Genomic DNA, 24,288 nt, shown 5'->3' on the forward strand with positions numbered 1-24,288 from the left:
AATCCCCTTTTCTCTCTCCTTCATTGCTCTGTTCCTCGACATTACCTTCTCATGGCTTCTTCATCTTCTTCATCAGTCCGTTGCATATTGCTTATGGAAAATAAAATATATTCATTGCTTCCCTTGATTTTCGTTGCAATTCGTACCAGGTAAGAGTAAAATTCCTAATTGTTTTGGTCCAATTCCTCCAATTTCGTAACTTTCGAAATTAGGGTTCATAAGCTAAATTTATTTTCAGGCCGTAATTGGTTGTTTTTAGACCATACTAGAGGGTTGTTGGGCCCTTCGGAGGCAGCAACGACGACAACTCGAGTGTTAATCCTCTTCAGGCCAGTGGTGTCGGTGGTTGCGTTTGTTTGAGTTACACGGTCTAGTAGGGTTGCAGATGGCTTTAGGCATTAGTGCAAGGATTTTTTAGTTGAGTATGGGAGTTGAAGTATGGGAATGGGGTTTTTTGAATTTTGTTTAGGAAGTACCGAATTTTCTTTTTCCAGAAGCAAAGAGCAGGTAATGTCGAGGAAGAAGAAGCAACGAGGAGAGAGAAGAGAGTTTTTTTTAAGGTTTTCTATAGGTACTTAGTGGGGAAATAATTAATAAGTCGTTTTTATGGGGCACGTGCCACGCACGCGCTTGTCAACGCCGGAGAATGTAGTTTGACTACCGGAAAAGGGGTCTTGGTCCCTATTCACAACAAAAATTCTGATTTAGGTCCTACCTCACAACTTTTTTTTTAAAAGGTCCTTTGTCACAATTTTTTGATTTTAAAAGGTTCTTTCTGACAAAAATTCCAAATTTTAATATTAATAAAGTATTTATTGAGACAAATCAAATAGGACCTCATATAAATATGTTTTTTTTTCTTATATATTGAAAATAATTTAGAAGATTCATTTCAATTAGTGAATAATATCAAAATTCAAAATTGGAACTATCATATGAAAGGGAAGGAGTAGTACGAAGTATTTGCAATTCTCTATAAATATGAGTTGTGATTGAAAAACACGAACCTCCAAATTACACAGTCCAATTCGAACCTCCAAAAATTACACAGTCCAATCCGAACCTAGAAACTAACAACATACACCAATCAATTTATTCACAGTTTTATTTCTTCCTGTAAGAAAAACTATAAATATTTCTCCCGAAGTTGTGCGCTTGTAAGTTGTAACTTTTGACAATCATAACTAGACCTGTCAAACGGGTCGGTCGGGTCGGGTTGTAAAAATTTACTTTCTGGTTCGGGTTGAATCGGGTCGGTCACTTTTGGGTTCGGGTTTACAAATGCTTGTTCAAGACCCAGAACTTTCGGGTTCGGGTCGACCCAACGGGTTGAGAGATTTTAAAACGCGCATTATATTTTCATTAATTTAGGTGAAAAATATACAAAATATTGGCACAAGTTAACAAATTTTCCTACGAAAGTTTATATTTTGTCAAATTCAATCATAAAATGGCGTATAATTCAGAACAATAGTAAAAACAACGTGTCTTTTATACTTAAATTTTCTCATAATCTCATTTATTACTATAAATACAATGATTTTCAATCGGTCGGGTCTAAAACGGGTTCGGTCGGGTTTTGACCCATTCCTTTTCGGGTTGTTCGGGTTCGGATAAAATCGGGTTACGGGTCACAAAATCTTGTTCAGGACCCAGTATTTTCGGGTCGGGTTCGGGTCGGTTTTCGGGTCGGGTCGATTTTTGACAGCTCTAATCATAACTGTATTAGACCTTACGCACCAAAATAATAATAATTATATTAGACTTTTTAAACACCGCAATTTAGAAGGTGGACCATGGTGCACAAGAGCATGGTACACCTTAAAAACATTAGTATATAATTGAAAGAACATCTTGTTACAAGAAAAGAACATGAGTGTTTTTTTTTTAGGTTTTTAATAAATAGTAAAATCATATATTATTTTTATAACAAAAAAATGAAATATTATATCGCATGTTCTTTTGCCGTAGTGTCATGTTCTTTTGCTTATGAGAACACATATGTTCTTTTGGTGCACCATGTTCTATGTGCACCACGGTCCATAGTCCACAGATTGAACAAACACTCATAGTGTAGCATCAAAAGGAGCAAAACATTATTCCTAGATTTTTCTTCTCTTTCCTTTTAAAATAAAGTTATAAAATTGGGATGATTTTCAATTATGTTCAATCAGGTTTAGTCAGGTTGATAAGGTCAAATAACTTTCACGGGTCTAATAAATACTCTCTTGCAATCATATATTACTGGATTCAGTAAGTTTCAATTAAACCCAATTAAACAAGTCAATAAATTCAGATAAATTCATATCTAATCCGGTGAACATACTACAACTCAAGAAAAAAATCATTTAAGTATCTATGGAGTAATAACTCAAGAAAGAAATTAAACGAAAAAATAAAATCTTTTTATTGGTAAAATGCCACCCTTACTTTTATTTATATTTATGTATATTATTAAAGCAAAATGATGAGCAAAGAGCCTATGAGAGAGCTCCAAAACCCTAATATTATCCTCTCAGGGTCTCATCTACTCTCCCATGCATGCATTTAGGAAATAAAAAGGCAAGAATAATAATTTCCTAAGCAAATGAAATAAATAAATAAAATGGAAATATCAACCGGTAAAAAAAGAAGTAAAAATCAAGTAAATTAATTAAATTGACAAGCAAATGAAATGGAAAAAAAAGTAACAATAAATAATCACACTCAAAATCAGTTGAAATAACAATGCATAATACATTTGATTTATAATAATAATAATAATAATAAGGAAAATTTGGTAATATTAATCCAACCTTTGGCCGATTTTCTTTTATAAAGCCCACCTACGACATATTTTTTAATAATCCCACCTATACCACCCAACGACTTTTATTGGGCCTAAAACGTCATAAACCTATTGTAGGCGATAATATGTCCCTACGTGGAAGTACTCTCCCTCGATATATTCAGTCATCATCATCAAATCATCACCATCTCGATGATTTTTTCACCGGTTATCGGTCACTTAAGCCCAATAAAAGTCGTTGGGTAGTAAAGGTGGGATTATTAAAAAATATGTCGTAGGTGGGATTAATAAAAGAAAACCGGCCAAAGGTTGGATTAATATTACAAAATTTTCCCTAATAATAATAATAATAATAATAATAATTCATTAATACGAAGTGTTATTTTAGAAAAATGAAGTTCATATATTCCAATTTTATATGCGGAGTGGTAAATTTCATTCACATTTTCTTAGAGAAGTATCATCTAGCAAAATTAGAATCACTTATACAGTTATACCCTCTATAACATTAACTTAACAATATAAAAACTTAATTAAAAAGTGGTGTATTATTTGCTAGATATATGTTGGATATAATTCTTTAAGGTAAATATTAAAAAATATTTTATGCATAAAACTGTTTATTACGAGTTGCAGTTTGGTTTGGTTTGGTTTCAAGTTCCCCGAGATCTAAACCAACCCATAAATTGCGGTTTGGATTTTTTTTTCCCCATACCAAATGGCTAAAAAAGGGATTGGTATTGCTAAGAACAAACTGTGAACACCCTAATTATTTTAGAGAAGGAGAATAGTTAGGGACAATAACATATCATACAATATTGAAGGTACTTGGTTCAACTATATATGTTTTGTGAACTTTACACACTAGTTTATTAGTTTTATTTGAAATAAGGTAAAATGAATCACTGCAAAATGAAATACATATATGGAGGCGTTCAAAGTAATATCCATTTGCAAGTACTCATTTTTATCAAATAATTTACTAATTTACTAATTGCACTTTAATTTATGTCACAGGCTAAAAGTTATGAGATTAACTTTAAAGGATAGTTGTCACTTGTCACCGATCAAGGTCGTTTATCATTCGATAAACTGAAACATGCATTTCTGGATGCATCTATGTTAATAGTCATAGACTATTGTAGGTAGACTTAATTAATAGAATCATAACTAATACAATTTTCTTAAAATTTGTTTCAATAAAATCATACTCCTACATAACCATTCTCTATTTATAGGCTTACATCTTTTCACACCTAGACGTACTAATATGTATATTGATCCAAATATATAAAGAACTAGTGTTTTAAATGGTTAAGTATATATATATATATATATATATATATATATATATATATATATATATATATATATATATATATACAAATTTAGTGTTGGACCTTTTATCTCTAGTATACCTCTCGAAAAAAAATTCAATTGATATAACATTTTTTGAATAATTTTTAAATGAAAATTATTCAGAAACATATAAATAACATTTTCATTTAAAAGATTCCACTGATGCCAACCTTAATTTGGTCAAATATTTTCCAATTGATAGTACTAACTCACAGTTATCCGCTACTCAACCGCCAAAAAATTCATTTAAGTAGGGTTGCGACTTTGAGACCTCTATTATCAAATCCAAATAGTTACGGAGTAATTGTTTTTGGCTTTTGGGGATGTGACTTGGCCTAAGTAGTGTTTGTTAGCATTTCTTTAGTCTTTGATTCGACTTTTTGACCAATTATAGCTTGACCCAATTCATAATCCGCTTTATAAGTAGCTCATAGCTAATTTGAAGATCTTAACAAAATTAAATTAAAAACACTCTTAAACCCGTTTAACACTTTTCACCATATGATCCGGTGTGCCCCAACCAAAAACAACCTACCGGTTACCACCCAAATACAAAGATGACCATACCCGACCCGCGACCCGTTTACTAATTTCCCATCCCTAACCTCCTCTAACTAAAATATAAAGCTAGTAAATGGGTGGATAGTTATCCGGGCCCACAAACCTGGCTCACCTCCCCGGATCCGCCATTGTAGCCTAAACTCTTTAATTACTCTGTTTCAGCTGCAGGTGGCTTTATGAGTTGACGACAATGTATTTAGACCCCACATCTTATAACTCCCACGTGTTTAAAACCCTCCTCAAAATCATGCAAAGACACGACGTCGTTCCGCCTTTTAAAATTCAAAACAAATTTCCAAAAATAAAGAAAAAAATTTATTTAATATTTTACAAAAGATTTATTCGATTCCCACTAATCAGCATTCCCCACGTTTGAAGAAACATCAGCACATTTAGCGCCAAATTTGTAAGATTTTTTCTTTAATTAAATTACCCATCAAATTTTCGAATAAATAAAATTACAAACCATGACGTCATTTCCCCGGAAAAAAATTACTCATTCATCTTTCAATCCAACGGTTGTCAACACCCTACCCGAAACTACCCGACAATCTAAGCTGTTCATCTAAACATTTCAAGCTACGCCGTTAGATCTGGAAAGTGATGATCTAACCGTCCAAAATCACCGGAATTGAAATTCAAAAGGTCTGGGGTGTACGAAGTGAGGGAGGAAATGCCATGCCCACTTAAAACTCTCTATCTCTTTCTCTCTCATCTCCGGCATCAAACGACCACGTTTTACTCCTTTCCCCTTCGTCTCCGGCGATACTGAATTGCGTAGCGGAGATTTTTCCCGATGCTTTCCATTTATGGAGGTTTTAGCTATTTCAATCACTGAGAAAAATCTGTGATTTTTTGGTTGAAAATTGGATTTGTTTGAAATTTTTTTGGTTTTAAATTGAAATAATTCGAGGTAATTTGGTATGGAGAGAGGAGAAATGGCGGCGATGACAGCGGCAACGACGTCATCTTTATCAGAATTTGCTCCGAGGAAGTTAGCTCGGCAATTGGATTTTACGCCGGTTTTATCAGCTCCGGTTCAGAAATCACCGGCTCAACAGTTATCGGTTCATCAATTACCAGTTCAGGCGGTTCAGCGAGCAGTACATCCCGCACCAAGGCCAGCATTGGCGGTGACAGTGTAAGTTTCAGTGGCATAATCTTCTGATTTGGTGTTGATCGCATTAAATTTGAAGTTATTTTAGGAGACAAGTTTAAAATTTTGAATATTTTTGGAGTTGTGGAAGATTAGATTTTTTTGTTCGTTATTAAATGTTGAGAATATGTTTCCTATTTTGGTAATTAATTGGTTGTTGTTGCACGGGATTTGTGTGTTTGATATATTTAGCAGCAAATGTGTAGTAATCTTAAGAGTGTTTATGTTTGTTCTTCAACTGGAGCTCGATTTTTGTTGTCAAGCTTGCTTTTAACTTGCAATTTTTAGCTAATTCATGATTCATGACTCATGTGTGTTAGACATTCCCTAAATGTTAGTGAGTTTGTATCGCAGTATTGGTTGGGATTGAGGAAAAGTTATGGTCGAATCATGTCACATGATTTTGATTGTGTCAAAACATACAGAATTACGCTTATTGAGCTATTAGAAGGTATAGAATTTAGAAGCATTTGCAGTATTGTAGACACATATCACACATAAGTTGCGCTATTGTCTATTGAGTTTTAAATAATGAGCTAAACACCATTAATTAGGCTCAGGCTTGGCTCATTATTTAGAGCTGCAAAATTTTGTTTGGTGTTCAGTCATCAATTGTTTGCTTTATGAATGAGTTTTTTGACTGAAGTCACTTATAACACGAGTTACTTATGCCCCGTTCATGCATTGTTAAAGAGTGTGTTGATTTGTGTGGAACCGTACATAGAAGTACATTGTCCATCGATCAAAGGCAATAGTAGAATCAATATTCGTCATTTCATTTGAGTTAGTTTCGTCAATTTTATTTATTAAAGAAAAGCGAGGATGTAAAACATTAAACATTCAAATGTAGAAATACTTGTAAAAGTAATGAGACTTATGTATGTCTTCATTTTCTTATTTTCTGATCATTTTCTTATTTTCTGATCATTTTCATATTTTCTGTTATTTATAGTTTCGGTAAATCAACAAATTAGACAAGTTAAAACTATTCTCTTGTTCTCTATGCTTTTTTGAGCTTGTCATTAATAACAATAGTATGCTAAATTGTGTTGTATTTGATTACTTTTTGTTTCTTTTGTGTTTATATTAAAATCCACTCTTCTTCTTGCTTATCCTTGCTCACTTGTCTTCTTTTCTTCTTTGTTAGCAAGCCAGAGCCTCCAAGTTCTCAGCCACCAGCTACTGTTGCTGATGGCAAAGATGGCACTCCAAAGAAGCAAAAGCAATGTAATTGCAAAAATTCTAGGTGTTTGAAACTGTAAGCGATGATCAGTAAACCCATTCTCATATTAAACCTCTAATGTTTCCTGCTATTATGAATCTTGGAGTCCGCATAATATAGCCTGATTTTAGAGAGAAATCTCATTTTTTTCTGTTGGTTATGTCTCTGATACTTATCATTATGTTGTTGAATCGGCAGCTATTTTTTCTTGTAGACTTCACTACTTGCATCAAACCAGCTACTCGTATAATTGTATTTATTTTTAGAACTTTAATGCTCGCTTCAACTATCTTGGTATAATGACTGTGCTTTAGCAACAGATGCTGACTGCTTATGCTGCATATTCGGCTCTTCATTACTCTGTTCAGGATCTACTGAATGATCATGAAATTTCTAATCGTCGATTTTAATTTACATGCTGTCAGCATTCCTTTCCTATCTTTTGGTAGCTGGTATTTTTTCACTTTTCTTTTCTGGCAACTCAATGCAATAAAATCTAGTGCTTCAGATTAATAATTATGCCTTCTATTGTTTTGTTTTGGTTTCTGTTTGAAATATTAAAGTTATGAGCAAGTGATACAAGTCAAGGAGCTCTTGATAGCCTGTGATATGTTTCTTAGTCATACCAAAGTCATTTACTCTTCATTTCCGCCATGATACTTGGACGCTGAATAGTTGGAGCAAAGTGGTTTTGATTTGGTTAGTGATTGAGATTAAGTTCGGGAGGAAAATACTCCTTTTTGTGAAGATAACCAAACTGAAAGGTGTCTAGACATAGGATTTGTGCACGCGATGGTGCAATAAGGGAAATGTACATTTGAAACGCAGTTCCAACACAAATCTACTTTTGAATATGCAGTTAATGAATACTAGAGATCGGAGAGGCCTCTTGTAGCAAGGGGCTTAAGTAGAAAATTTGATGCCCTTCACCCAAAGGTCTGTGGTCCTTTGAGTCACATGGAGGAGTTTGATGGGCTAAGTGTCCACCTTACAAGTTGTGTACAACGGAGTATTGTAAACTAAGTGCTATGGAGCATTTCGGGAGATATAAGTCATGGAGACCATTATAGAGATAACAAACTTTGCTATGTGTTGGAATGATGCTTCTACTGTTTAGGCCTCCAGGGGGTGCCTTGAATTTAATTTATTACGCTCAAGGTCTTTTGAATGGACACTGAACTCCCAAGTGCTTGGCCAACATTAGTTGGTGTAAGGGACTGGATCTGATCAAGGCGGTTGAAAGCATGTAATATTGAGTACACGGGATAGGCTATATCGGATATGCATTGAGGGTCTGGTATGAAGCTAAGAAAAAATCCTCCTTGTAGAATTATCCTGACAAGTTTGTCATGTAAGTTGGCTAGCTAGGAGGCAAGTAGGGGTTGACTTACTCCTAGGCACATGAGCGTGATGTGCTCTCGAGCAAGAGTGACTCTTGGCCATCTCAGATAAAATAATCAATCACCAAGGAAGAGCGAGAGAGCTTGAGATTTGGGACACTTCATCGGATACAGCTACTAGGAATCTAGCAAACCTAGTGTGTCCCTTTCTACTGGCTTGAGCGAGGATGCGAGAAACAAAGTCATTCAGGGGTTGAGTGATGTATTTGGGGGTGAGAACCCTATTAGAAGACGCAGACATTGCCAAATGAAGGTCACTCTATTTTTTTTTAAATCCCATTATGCCTGGCTTTCGAGAGAGTGATACTTATTAGGCACACCTTATGAGTCGTGAAAATTAAGTTGGAGCTTGATCAAGGGTAACCTCGGGAGGTTTAAGCTAGTCACTTTGCATGGCCTATGGTTGCTGCCTAGACTCCTAGAGCCTTAGATGAAGTTACCCATAGTTTATTAATCATGTACTTTATTTCATTGATTGCATGACTTGCAATTATGTGAGGTTTTATTTATAGCATCTGATTTGTTGCCTTGTGAGCATAACATGTACATTTTTTCTTAGAACTACGAAGATCTATCAGATACTAAAATGTGTATTCAGGTACTGCGAATGCTTTGCCTCTGGGACTTATTGTGATGGATGCAACTGCATAAATTGTCACAATAGTATGGATCATGAGGCTGCAAGGCAAGAAGCTATTGTAGCAACCCTGGAGCGCAACCCTAATGCATTCAGACCTAAGATTGCAAATAGCCCACATGGATCCCGGATAAGTAAGGTATGCTTTCCGAGATAAAGTCAAAGAATACTTGAGTGTATCATTTTCTTCTGGTTATAGGATTAGTGTGCTTGGTATCCAGTCTACATATTTTTTTGTTATGAGGAATGATAAGACATGTTTTGAGTGAAGTTTTAATGGATATTAGAATGTGGTAATTTTGATTCCTTATGGTTTCCGCTGTTGGTTAGCTGTCTGTTGTTTATGTAAACTTGTGTATTTTCTGCTCAAGTGCATCAAGAAATGTTGTTTGCCACAGTAACTTTTCAAATGATGGTATCATTCGTAATTGTACTTGAGATGGAAGTTTCTGATTAATGTTTAGTGATGTAAAATAATTTTGTGATATACTGCATTTGATTTTTCAGCTTTATCTTTTTGTTATAGCACTTTTTTGACATATGCTTAATGGATGCAGCCAGAAACAGGGCCAGCACAGCTGTTAGGAAAACATAATAAGGGATGCAATTGTAAAAAATCAGGGTGCCTCAAGAAATACTGCGAGTGCTTCCAAGCAAATATTCTTTGTTCCGACAACTGTAAATGCATTGATTGCAAGAATTTTGAGGGAAGCGAGGAGAGACAAGCTCTCTTCCATGGTAACAGCTACAATTCTATGGTATACCAAGCGGCAAATGCAGCAATCAATGGCGCTATTGGGTCCTCTGGCTATGGGAACCTTCCAGGATCAAGAAAGAGGAGAAGCCAGGACCCCTTTATTGGCATGTACAATAATCAGCCTTTTTATCATAATGGACATTATATGCAGGTACCCTTACCGTTGTTACCATACTAGTGTGTTTTATCGTGGGTTTTCTAAAATTTATTTGCTAGTTTTGTACTGTATAAAAAGTTGAGTAATGATTGAGGGATTGTTTGCCATACTTTTGCACGTGTCTCTGAATCATTGAAGAATCAGTCAGAATTTGGTTTATGGATAATTGACTATCTCAAGATTCTCAACATTTGTATGTATAAGTGTGAACATTGTTCTAATCTAAACACATGCAATTGACATGCATCTCAACAGGAATTAAGCTTGTCAATCCTTTCTTCTAGATATATTTTACATTGTTATTTACCTGTCCTGCCTGAGGGTTATTTCTCCCCTTTCTTTCAGCAAAATCATGTGAAATCTACCACTTCATCTCTTCCATCTGAGCCTGCCTCACGTACGGCTAGTTCTCAAGCTGCCTCAAAAATCACGTACAGGTATTCCTAATGCAGTGTGCTTGCAGCAATGCCCTGTACACTGTCAGTTTTTGCCTTGTCTGGTTTTCTTTTTGATGAAAAAACTACTGATTGCATTTTTTGTTTTTACTAAAGGTCTCCACTAGCTGGGGTTATTCAACCACAGGACGTGAAAGAGCTTTGTTCTCTTTTGGTGATAGTTTCAAAGGAGGCAGCACAGACTTTTGTAGGTACAAGTATATTTCAAGCTCAATTAATAGTACAGTTGACGTTGCGTCATTTGCACTACTGATTTTCCCCTGAAAATTATGATTTTGGTATCACCAATTGAAATTTGAAAACCAATGGATTGAATGGTGATTTTGGAGCTTGATTTGCTTTAAGACTCTGAAAATGTTAATTTGCATCCAACTAAAATGAAAATATTCACTTGCATGCAAGTAAAATATCAACTCACCTGTGAGGACCACCTAATTCTGCAAGTGCTGATGCTATTTGTGTTTAGATAGAGTGATGTAAGATTGGGTGCAAATTTTTAAGTTATGAATACCCGGTTCATTTCAGTCTAATAGAGAGGCTCCAACTAGCCATTTGGTATGCAGAAGAAAGAATTTTTTGGAAGAAAGTAGTTAATAAGCAACTGTGCTGCCTGTAATACTCCTCTTTTGATTTAGAGTATATGATCGTTCAGAGGACAGTTAGATCACTTAGATGTGTTTGTTATTTGCAGTTCTTGCTAATGTAATTAATCATGCTAACCAAACCTTTAAGTTTGGCTTCATTCCTAGTTGGCTTGAAGATCCAAATCTTGGTGGTCGAAACCATGTGGGGATTAGGAAATCTTGGCTGAGATATAACATCTTTACAATCTATTAGTCACAAATGGTAACAATAATGCTATTATTGACACTCTTACAGCAGTCTCTTAGCATCTGCAATTAGGTGTAATTCAAATTTGTCTTTTACGTAAAATTTAGAGTCGAATGTTTTGGCGAGTAACACTCTCTATTCTTCCTTTGCCTTGCCTAACCTATCAAGTATTTTATTTTAAACATATTCAGATAAAAACAGCAACATAGACAATCAAGAGAGGGATGAAGCTAATACTTATGGTTGTATTGAAATAAAAGAGAAGGTGAATGATCAAAAAGAGTCTCAAACTGAGAAAGGTGCTCTGCAGAACGAGTCAACAGATGAGCAAGCCGTTAGAGTTTGTACAGACAATTCTGGGTTGGATGAAAGTGATGCGCTAAATGGAAGGCCAACATCTCCTGGAACAATGGCACTGATGTGTTATGAACAGGAAACTGTACTGATGGAGGAGGGTTCAACAGGACCAACTGCCAATAGCCAAAACATAACTCCTGAGAGGGCTGAGACATCCAGTGGGCAGAAGGCCACAAGTAGTTTTGTGGAACAAGAAAGGGTGGTGTTGACCAATTTCCGTGATTTTCTCAACCGGCTGATAACTTGTGGTAGCATCAAAGGTAAATTTTTTCATTTTAACTGCAGAGTCGTTGGTGAGTTGCCGTGAATTTGACTAGTAGCTGCTTATTGGTGATTCTGACCATCAAAATCAGTTAATAAACTAAGAAATGCTTACATTTTTTTTAAAGATCTGGGAGCACTTAAATGCCACAGCTTCTACTAACTATTTAGCATCTGGTGCTTAATGTTCACAGTTTCTAATTAAAAGAAGGAAAAATTGACATGAATAGTCCCAACTTTCAGTCATTTTCAAAAAGTAATCTCAACCTTGGATTATTTTAAAATAATCCAAACTTTTGGGGTTAATTTCTCAAAATAATCCGAAGTCTTATTTTCTTGTCATTACTAAACCATTTTGGGTCTATTGTACTAGACAAATTGATAGTTTTGATTATTTTAAGAAGATATACACTAAAGTTCGGATTATTCCAAAATAATCCAAAGTTGGGGATTATTATGAGAAGATGAGTGAAAGTTGGGATTATTTATGTCAATTTTCCCTTAAAAGAACCTATTTTAAAATCTAATATCATAAACTGAATCCATGCATATTGATGGTTGCCATTTCATTTTGTCGAAGCATGCATAAATTGAATAAGACATGTAAGTTTGTTTTAGAATATGTGTATTTTAATAAGACAATTTATTTTGTTCCCTGACCAATTTTTTTTTTTGGTTCTGCAGAAACAATTTGTTCTTCCCTAGTGAAAAATGAAGCAGGAAGTCAAGGACCATCCTTAAAGACTGATGCTCTAAATGATATGCCTCTCAGTAATGGCACTGTAAAACCATTTGTTCCGATTGCTAACCATGCATCAGCCACAACAACAGGTGGAGTTGCTTTTAGTTCCGTTAATGCTTTTGCGCAGCATAACCGGCTTCCTATGGAAAATGGCGTTTTAAAACCTAAGATTGAGAAAGCTGTTTAGTTCTTCTAGGCCAAAATGGCAAAATAGATCCCAAAAGTTTCCAGGGATGCTCTCCAGATCAAGGGATGAGCAACTGATGATTAGATAAGATTTGATTCAAGAGTGCCCTTTGTTAATAACTGTTGATTGTTGGTAATAAAATCAGTTCCACTGATCCCAAATATACTTCTTATATGTTCTAATGTTTACAGAAAATACTTCCACGAAACTTCACGTTGCGGTCATTTGGATCGCCCGAGATACATGGATTATTAAGTCTCTATTTAATTGATTTGGAATCAAGCTCAATTCAAATGAACGATTAAATGCTACTCCCTCCGTCCCTTAATATTCGCACCGTTTTGACTGGACACGTTTGCTAATGCACAACTTTGATCACCAATATCTTTAACTACATAATATTAATATTTTGAAAATATATATTAAGAGAAGCCAACAATATATTATATGTCAATATTTGTTTTCATATACTAGAAATAAAATAAGGTCAAAATGAATTAGGTGAATAGTGCAAAAAGTCAAAACGGTGCGAGTATTAAGGGACAGAGGGAGTACTGACTTACCGAGGAAGTGACTAGTGAGGAGTGAAGAATCTGTGTACCATTTCCCTTTGAAAATTCCGTTTGTCTAAGATGTACTCATATTAAGGTAAAATCTATATCTACGTAATATTTAATAGCAGACAAGTTTGCAACAAATGTAGAGTGTCATGTGTCCCTCCTTGAAATAATCTTTCCATTTTTCATGCATCTTCCTTCTCAAATTTCATGTTTCTTCACCACCAATATTCATGCTCTTTCACCTCCAATACTCCCCTCATATTTAAATAGGAGTTACATATGGCCAGACACGGATATTAAAGAATAATAGTTGAATGAAATAAAATAATAATTAATGCATAAATAACTCGTAAATTTTTTATTTGAAATTATAACTAAAACTCATAAAATCTTAACTAAAACTCAGAAATCTTAGATTTATAATCTAAACTAAAAAAAAAAATCATACGTGAAACCATGGTGGTATTTTGTGTAAGAATGCGTTACATCAATGTTTGTAATGTTTCTTTCCAATAAAGTTGATAATATTGAATCTAAATCCAACGCAAGTTAAACACCACGCGATCATGTCGAGGCTAACTTTTCCGAACATCTTCCATTGTTTATCATCATCATCATCATCATCATCATCGAGAATGGTGTTCAATTCTTTGCTAACCAGTCATCATAATCGAAAATGGTGTTCGTTCAATTCTTTGCTAACCAGTCATCATAATCGAAAATGGTGTTCTTTACTAACCAGTAATCATCAATGCCATTCAACCCCAGCGTTTCAATAATATTCTCCAAACAGCTGCCATCATCATCACCATCATCATCATCATCATCATCATCATCATCATCATCACCCAGAACGTCAATGGTAGAGACATCAGCAAAAGCACCAATTTGATACCCTAAGTTATTATAATAATCATGAGTAAATTCGATATTATGAAATATAAAAGACAAGATATCCTCCTTAACACAAGTCCAAACTCCAGGAGTGACATAATCTGGCAAACCTTTTAAACTCTCAGCCATCATAACACTAGCACCAACTCTAGTTGGATCAAGTGGGAACTCTAAATCAACCTGAAACACACTGGAATCATGATCATACTCTCTGGTTATGGAGGAAGGACTATTTTTACAAGGACAATTATCTTTTTGATGAACCTCACGCCAATTGTAAAAAGTAAGCTGAACTCACTAGTGGAAAAAATACCTGTTGAGGGGGCATTTTGGGTTTATTGAGGCGAACAAGGCCCGCTGCGATAGACGTAGCTTCAACAGCTCAGTGATCTGTTGAGGCGGGCTTTGTTCGCCTCAACAGGTGATCTGTTGTGGGGGGCTTTCAAAAGCCCGCCTCAAAAACCTCTACAGAAAGCGCGAAAATAAGGACCTGTTGAGGGGGCATTTAAGAAGCCCGCCTCAACAGCCTCCTCTGTTGAGGCTCACTTCTTAAATGCCCCCCTCAACAGGTCCTTATTTTTGCGCCAAAAGTTCATATGTTGTTGAGGCGTACATTAAAAGCCCCCTTCAACAACATTAATTTTTTTTTTTTCCAAATTCTTTTAAAATATAAAATAGGCGGCAATAACCACAACTAGATATATACTCCATTGAGTATTGAAACCTGTACCCAATCAACACCAAAATAGCAAAGGTATGAATCTGCTTATCTTTGATAAATAAATCATTACATTAACTTCATTTATATTAACCCAACAGAGCAAAGCGTATATATAGTACGTATGTTTACAATTTTTAAACACCTAGCTAGTCTAACAAATTACAACTAATATTAACAACTAAAGACAAAAGGCTAGAGAGCTAATCTAACAAATGTCTCTAATCCAGCCACTTAGGTCCCTTTAGATCATGCATTACAAACCTTAAGTAAGGTCGTGTTGACTTTCTTCCAATCGACTCGATCCCTAGCCTGCAAGTTGCATGGAAGGAAAATATATATGAGTACCAAAGTTTACACTCACGATATTGTCTTTACATTCCATTGAAGCATAAAATTAAAAGATATAGTTGCAGACTATAGAGATAATTAAGTACGTTGTTGACCTATAACGACCCAATTCAATGAGCCTTAAATGTGCATACGTAGATTAGAATGAGTTTTAGAAAGTTAAAGCTATGTATATTAGTAATGTAATAAGAATCAAATGAGTCCTTAGGTTCTTTAGTTCAAAGTTGGGAGCGGAAATGTCATTTTAGCTCTAAACATGACCTATAACGACCTAATGAGCCTTAAATGTGCATAAATAGATTCGAATGAGTTTTAGAAAGTTAAAACTATGTATATTAGTCATGTAATAAGAATCAAATGAGTCCTTAGGTTTTTTAGTTCAAAGTTGGGAGCGGAAATGTCATTTTAGCTCTAAACATGACCTATAACGACCTAATGAGCCTTAAATGTGCATAAATAGATTCGAATGAGTTTTAGAAAGTTAAAACTATGTATATTAGTCATGTAATAAGAATCAAATGAGTCCTTAGGTTCTTTAGTTCAAAGTTGGGAGCGGAAATGTCATTTTAGCTCTAAACATGACCTATAACGACCTAATGAGCCTTAAATGTGCATAAATAGATTCGAATGAGTTTTAGAAAGTTAAAACTATGTATATTAGTCATGTAATAAGAATCAAATGAGTCCTTAGGTTCTTTAGTTCAAAGTTGGGAGCGGAAATGTCATTTTAGCTCTAAACATGACCTATAACGACCTAATGAGCCTTAAATGTGCATAAATAGATTCGAATGAGTTTTAGAAAGTTTTAACTATGCATATTAGACATGTAATAAGAATCAAATGAGTCCTTAGGTTTTTTAGTTCAAAGTTGGGAGCGGAAATGTCATTTTAGCTCTAAACATGACCTATAACGACCTAATGAGCCTTAAATTTGCATAAATAGATTCGAATGAGTTTTAGAAAGTTAAAACTATGCATATTAATCATGTAATAAGAATCAAATGAGTCCTTAGGTTTTTTAGTTCAAAGTGGAGCCGCGCGGTGAGGAGCGGCGACTGTTCTTGCTTTGTTCGAAAAAATTGCCCAGTGCGTGTTTGGCGGTGAGAGATGTGTGTTTTAATTGATTTAAATTTTGTGAATATCTATTGAAGCGAACAACAAGAAGCCCGCCTTTTTTGAATACTACCTATTGAGGCGGGCAAACTAAAGCCCCCTTCAACAGGATCTGTAGAAGCGAACCTAACAAAAGCCCGCCCCAACCACATGCTTAAACTTTTGACCCGCGTTGACTAAGGGGTTATTGAGGCTCACTTATATATGCCCCCCTCAACAAGGGGGCTACAACAGGGGTTTTTTCCCCTAGTGACTTGTATGTTCTTTAAACTTTTATCTGGGTTGCAAGTATGGAAGGTAGTATCGGATATTGCGGCAGGATGACCGTAAATGTAATCCATGGTTACTACTTACTAGCTAGGCAGTAGGCACAGAAACGAATATGGTTATCAATATTGAATTTGATGGATTAGCCAACTCAAGGCACTTGTATTTATAAGAAAGAGAGAAATAATACATTGTTTCTACGTGGATTAGGAGAAGGAACTATGATAAAATCAATGATATTACGTATTAGTGAACCTAATTACATTAGGTTTAGGGAAGTTTTATTTTATTTTCTGGTTATTAATTTGAAAAGATTTTTTTTTTTTTTGACATGAAGATTTTAAAAGAAAATTAAGGAAACAAATATTCTACTCCCTCCATTCCTTTTTGATGTATCCATTTCAGAAAGTGGGGAGTTTTTAAGAAAATTGAAATATCGGATTGTATTGGTATAAGTGTAATGATTGAGTGTAAGAAAGATGATTGTATGTAAGAGATTATAACAATAAAAAAAAATAATAAAGAAATAAGGTAAGAGAGAGGAGTGATAATGATGGGTGATAAAGGAGGTGAGAGACTGGTTATATGGGGAAGGGAAAAGAATTAAATAATAGGGGTGGAGAAATTTAGGTGGGAATATGGGTAGAATATTTAGGTATTTTGGTAATTAGATAGAAATGTTAGAGTATTTTAGAATAATATGTATGTTCAAAAATAGAAACGGATACAACAAAAAGAAACACTTAAAATGAAAACGGATACAACAAAAAGGAATGGAGGGAGTAGTTCATAGTTTCTACTTGGATTAGGAGGAAGTTAACAATTACGGAGTGAGTACTATACTAGTGATAGAACTCCTAACTCGTTTACAACAACCGTAATTTACTTTGTATTTTTGTATTCGTATTAGAATTCACAAATTCTTATTTACAAAGGATGTACAATAAATACACTGGAGTAAAAGTTAACTCAAAATGCTTAAAAGTTAAGCTTATATATGTAAAACAGTAAAAGTTATCTATTTTTTAGTGATAAATTTTTTAATTTTAGTAAAACTTATTTCTTCAAAATGACTAATAATGTATAAAATTAATCATTTAATTAACCCTTTGTAATGTTTATCTATCAACTTTTTTATTACTAATATAAAAGTTAATCAAAACTAGATTAAAGTTACAAAAAATTGGGTAAAAGTTATCTTGATGTACAATAAATTTATTGTACACCTTGTGCGTAGCCCTTTTGATTATAATTAAGTAGTACTAATCAAGATTATGTATATAAGCGGACAAACAGAGTTTGATTTTGGCTTTGCTACGGTAATTTATTAGTATAAGGTTTATGAACTAATTAAGCCCATGACATTGCTCTAGTCCCAATTTTTTTTTTAACATGGACTTGCTGTCAAAATATGAGACTTAAATCCACAAGCAATGAGCCAATGAGTGGTATTCAAAAAGTAGTCAATTTAATTTAATACGGAGTATAATCTAATAAGAAATTATATTTGCTCAATTACTAGAGTACCACGTAGGAAATCATTAGATTTCGGCCAATAAAAAATAAGTTTTCTTATTTATTTTAGAATTAAATAATTCAAGTGCCAAGTATATAATTAAATAATGACAAATCCACATAAATATTTTGATAAATTCACAACAAGAGTTTGTATCTTTAATGACAATCTAATAACGACGGGTCAAAAATCCCGTAGCACAAGCCTTTTGGGACGGGACTAACAACCAAACAAAGATGAGAACAACCGTCGCAAAATGACGAACTAACGACGAGATATTCCATTAACGACGGCCCCTTTTATGATGAGTTGGCGACATGAATCCCGTCATTAATCAACGATTGTTGGTTTTTAGAGACGGAATTTCCCGTCGTTAATGGTACAATTTCTTGTAGTGATTGTACCACGTAAGCAATTTTAATACTGATACATTTTAAATTAAGTATTAAATGGAATATTACAATTTATTTTAGAATTAAATTTTTTAAACATCACGTAAGTGAAAACAACGAAGGAGATTTGAGAGATTTTAAATCTTATTTGGGGTAAGATAAAATTGAGCAACTCGATCATATTGCACAAAAACATCTCTCGGTATATCATTAAAACATCTCTTATATCGCCAAGGCCCTTTAATGAATGGTGAAGGGTAAACACATGTGAATGGTGAATTTCTAAAAGGAAGTTATATTACTCTTTTTTTTTTACATCGGATAAATGTACTTTAATGAAAGGTTCACAAGCTACAACATTCACACACTAGTTACGTATTTACACTACCTAAACTTTGAGGACCATTCAAGACCCTTACATATCCAAAGCTATTAAGTTGAGCTCAACTAGCTCTTACAAACCACTAAAAATGCAACCCTATATATAAACATTACAAAGATATTCGGAAGTCTGGTTTGTTAGCTCTTGATCATTGAAACCATCTTACACATTCGCATTCCCTTTTTCGTTTGGACAATAAACACTAAAGAAATCCCCTTTAACCTTGTGAATCAAACAACGAAGAAAGAGCAAGAAGAGTATGAAGTTACATTACTATGTACTACTGCTACGTACACTTTGTAAATTTTTCAAGTAGGCCGGTAATTGTAAAATTATTACTTCACATTTTCTTATAGAATTTTCAAGTAGGTACTTGTAAAATAATCTCATCCTTATAGAATGGTTACTTTGTAGAAAATAGAATTCCGTTTTAAATTATCTTAAACTATGAAATTACAGAGCATTAGATAATCATAATTCCCCAAAAAAAACAAAAAAAACAAAGTCACCAACAATTTCCTTTAATAATGGACCAATACTCTGTAGTAAAATATTTACCTATGATGTTTGGAAACTTATTTACTTCCTAGATAATCTCTATTCTATAAAGGAATAGCTGAGGTCTTTTAGGTAATTTAATATTTCGTGTCCCCCAATTAAAAGACAAAAATACCCCCCTAAGTTCTACAGTTTATTTGCCCTACAGACCTCAATTTGACTGAAAGAATGTAACGCCCAAAATCAAGAATATATGGGCCCATTACCACAGAATAAAATCCTCTTTAACTCAGTTACCAAAATTGGTGTTGATTGATGGATTAAATCAGGAAAGAAATGAAAAAAAGGAAAATAAAATATTACAATTATAACAGTTTCCAAATGAAACGAAAATTATTACAATACAAAAAAAGAACAACACATCTAAACGAATAAAAAGTTTCAAATTAACTGCAGAAACCAAAAACATTCAAAAAATCTCCATTGTAAACCAAAAGAGGCAGAAAATTTCCAGAAATCTACTGCTGCATCACTGTTCTTCCTTCTTGAAGTCGCCCACACGCAAGTACACTTTTCGTATGAATCCTTGCAAAAAAAATACACACAGAAACTAATTTTTTTTTTATAATAATAATTCATAAATTTTAATACATAACCATAAAGAAACAGAAATTAAACAATTTTTCTTTTAACAAATTCGTGATTTTCTAATTTAATTGTATGGACATATTCAAATCTGTGTATGCATAAAAATACAAGAAATGTTGTACGCATAACAATATCATTTTTATTTATACAAGACTATAAAAAATAAGAACAGAAATTAAATTTGTGAATGTATGCATAAAATAAATGTTCTTTTCTAATATTGTTGCGCTTATTTATTTTGCAGATTTCAAGATACAAGGTAGGTTATATTCTTTGCTTTTATAGATTTTAATTAATTATTTTATATTTTAATTTATGCATTTAGTTAAATAATCTCTCATAATTTTATTATTTTTTAATTGTAGATTTCAACAACGAAGGTTTGTGATAATATAACTTTTTGTTATTAGAATTATGATTTTAAATATAATTGACTTACATTTGTTTTAATGCAGAATTTAATTGGGGTTTGAAGTTCATAACGAGGTGCAACGACCAACGACATACGGTAAACTCTTAATCTTTAAAATCTGGAAGGAAAACTAAATACCTCACATCTATCAGATCTTTGCTTTCCCAAATCTAAGATGTTTTTCATTTTTTGATAAATTTAAGGAAGTCTTGCCAGATGGGTTTGCATTTTTTGTTCATTAAGTAAATCAAAAATCTGAAATAAATTGTTCTTTTGCAGGTTATAATTTCGGTTTTAAGTTTGATTTTGAGTTGGTTGTTAAGTTCATCAAGGCATACTATAACAACGGCATAAGGTATGTGGCCAACCAAGCTCTTAAACAAAATATTTATATGCATGCTTTTTATTGATTTTAATTACTTATTACAGATTACTTTTCATCCTTTTAATTGAATAAGTTGTTATACCCTTCTCATTTTTAATTATCAAGTAACTCAGTTAAACATGTGTTCTATAAAATTAGAAATTGATTATTACATCTACATATAACTTATAAATAGCAAAAGGGAAAAAAAAATACTAAATGTATACATGCGTTAACAAATTCTAATTAACTATTACAGATTTTAGATCATGCTTTTAATTACATGGAACGAAAAGAAAATCATCAAATTTCATTCTAACTAAATCAACAAATCTCACCATAACAACATACTGTCACATTTGATCCAATAACACCCAATAGTCTCATGAAAACAGCAAAATCAGATGAACAAATAAAACATCAATAAAAGTGAAATTCAAATCAGAATATAACCCCATGCACTCAAGCTATGTTATTAAGTCCGTTAAAACATGTCTTAAACCCCAACTAACAATAATATATTCCAAAACTAAATTAAACAAAAAAATCTCAAAATTCAAGCAGAAATCGGCATCAATAGTCAATCAAGAACGAAAAAGATAAGGCTGAAATAACCGAACCCTTCTGCAACGCCTTAGTTTTAACGAGTTCATTCCTCTGTGTAGCGAGCATCCGTAAATGCAGCTCCATAAATGCAGCGTTACGGATTCCATTGACTCGGCATTGTGAGCTACCAGAAAATAAGGAAATATCATTTATAAACTGATTCGACATTGTGAGATATATCAAAATATGAAAAAAGAATTATCTGGCGCTAATCAGAGTCGAGGGAAACAAATCAACTGAAAACAGCCATCCTAAATGCAGTCACCTTAATATGTTCAAACTGAAAAAACCCAAATTCTTTTTTACTCAAATCTAACGTTAAACGCAGTCACCTAAATCCAAACATTTGGTTAACTTATAAAATCAAAACACAGATAATACATCATCATCATAGAGTTAATTAATAAACTGCCATCCTAAGTACTTAAAATGTGTTTTTTAAGAAACCTAACAAACAAACAAACAAAACCCACAAATTCCTCACATTAAAAGAGATTTAAACTATTCCCATAATTTCACATTGATAAGTTTAAAGCATGTCAAAGACCCCAACACTTAACCTCACCAAATTAAAACATGTCAACAATCACATCACTGTTCTATGATCAATACTTAGAAAATTCGCATTTCGTCAAACAGTGCAATTTTTAAATTCTTAACATGAATTTCAGTCCAAATCTAACAATTTGATCATATTTGTCAACCATTTATGGTCAGTCCAAATTAATTTCTACTGTATTTTCCAAAATCTTAAGTTTTTGATTAAAAAACTCACCAAGAATTCAAAAACCAAAATTGATTAATTCAACTGATAAAGGAAACATTCAAATCCACAATTCAAAAAACATGCAGAATAAACAAGAATAAAATTCAACAATACATCATACAAAATTACACAAAAACAATCAGGGACCAGAAATTAAACGAATCTACAACAAACTCACCAGAAATCTAGATGCGCCTCCCATCGTCTCGCCCAAACGCCTCGCCCAAACGCCTCGACCAGCGCCTCGACGGCTTTCTCTCCAACACGACATGCAAATCAAAATTCCCAAAAAAATCAATTAAGCAAAAACTGAGAAAACAAACCCCAAATTAAATTAGCTAAACAAACCCTAAATAACTATCTATTCTACAATTCGATTTTGTGCATGAAGTAAATTTCGATTATTAACCCAAAAAACATGAAGTGCATAAGTAAATGTCGATTTATTAACCCAAAAAACATGAAGTAATCAAAACCTTAAAATTCTAAATCAAGGTCAAATAAGGCAAATTTAAGACGAAAATAAGGGTAATATACCTGTGAAAGGAGAGAGATCCTCCCGATCTTTAGATTTCATAGTGTTGTCGCCATTTTTTTCCTCAAAACATAGAAAGAAACAATTTTAGGAAAAAACATTTTTTGATGAGATCAAAGAAGAACCGGTTAGAGAGAGAAAGGAATGAAGAAAAGAGAGAAGAGTGATGCTGCTGTGAGATCGGCGGTGGTGAGAAAAGAAAGAGAAAGGAAAACAAACTAAAATAGAACAAAGAAGACAGAAGAGGGGATGAGCGGCGGTGAGAAGGAGAGAAAAAGTAAAACAAATCCAAATAGGTTTAAGGAGATATAAAGAGAGCAACAAAAATGAAATAGGGCAGCTGACATTTTTACTGAAATGACCCAATTAATCTATTATCAATATTTGAGAATGAAATGGGCCGGCCTATTATCCGAAATAAGTTTAAAAAGAAATTAATACTATATATCTCTTATTATTCCTTCAAATATATATATATATATATATATATATATATATATATATATATATATATATATATATATATATATATATATATATATATATATATATCTTATTAGCTTGACAAGTTATGTTTGATTATAGACCCGTTATCCACACTTTATTAAAACGCAAATGAATAGACTTTTATTTTCACGGAAAGTAAAATATAAATAGCATCAAACTAAAACATTTTTTTTAATTTAAGTCTTAAATTTTTGTTTAAGCAGAAAAGAAAAAAAAGGAAGCACAGAAAAATAGAAAAGAAAAACAAAAGGCACCAAAATAATAAATTATTTATATTTTAAAATAAAACTTTGTATTAGCAGAAAAGAAAAACTTGATTATATCTTAATTAATTCATGTTGTTTTTATATCTTAATATATTTTTTAGCGTTCATGCAATCTAATGGACGTAATCGAGTGGTGGAAAAAGTATTTGCGTGTTTCGGAAACAGAGCTTTTTCATGGGTGCTACATCCACCAACTGGAGCTTTTAATCCTGAACATTCGTATACGGTTGGTTATGTGTTGCATCTCGATTGGGCGAAGGAGTGCATGTGGTTAAATAAATATATTGCGAGCAACCGAAGAAAGTGATACTTACTATTTTTTATGTTTAATAACTTTACTCCAGTACTAATTTTGGTTTTTCGATGGGATATGTTAGTTGTATCAAAATAATGTTAAGTTTTTTAATAGCTTTTATTGGTCATAAGATTCGATCATTCGTCATGTAAGGCTACGAGTATTGTATGACCTCAATATGCAAAATATGGACTTTTTGGTGCCTAAAATTTGTAAAATTCTGCACGCATCGCTTGCATGAAACACTAGGCACAATAAAATTTCTAAAATTCGCGCACGCATCGCGTGCATAAAATACTAGTGAACTTTAGAATAAACGGAAAATGTC

General features: G+C 33.4%; 1 protein-coding gene and 1 long non-coding RNA gene across 2 annotated transcripts; both read left to right on the forward strand.

Moving 5' to 3' along the window:
- The first annotated feature begins 5,364 nt into the window (after positions 1 to 5,364).
- LOC110775217 (protein tesmin/TSO1-like CXC 5) lies at positions 5,365 to 13,031 on the forward strand. Its single transcript, XM_021979817.2, has 8 exons — positions 5,365 to 5,849; positions 7,012 to 7,122; positions 9,085 to 9,262; positions 9,681 to 10,031; positions 10,383 to 10,474; positions 10,589 to 10,683; positions 11,515 to 11,940; positions 12,626 to 13,031. Exons 1-8 carry the CDS (start codon positions 5,632 to 5,634, stop codon positions 12,868 to 12,870), a joined length of 1,716 nt encoding a protein of 571 aa, XP_021835509.1. The 5' UTR covers positions 5,365 to 5,631; the 3' UTR covers positions 12,871 to 13,031.
- Positions 13,032 to 20,363: 7,332 nt separating this feature from the next.
- Positions 20,364 to 24,282, forward strand: LOC130466183 (uncharacterized). The gene is made up of 4 exons (XR_008926201.1): positions 20,364 to 20,468; positions 20,665 to 20,717; positions 20,901 to 20,976; positions 23,767 to 24,282. It is a non-coding gene; the product is annotated as an uncharacterized lncRNA (long non-coding RNA).
- Positions 24,283 to 24,288: the final 6 nt, after the last annotated feature.

Source organism: Spinacia oleracea, chromosome 1, assembly GCF_020520425.1.
Source record: "Spinacia oleracea cultivar Varoflay chromosome 1, BTI_SOV_V1, whole genome shotgun sequence".
In the NCBI taxonomy this organism is placed as follows: Eukaryota; Viridiplantae; Streptophyta; class Magnoliopsida; order Caryophyllales; family Amaranthaceae; genus Spinacia; species Spinacia oleracea.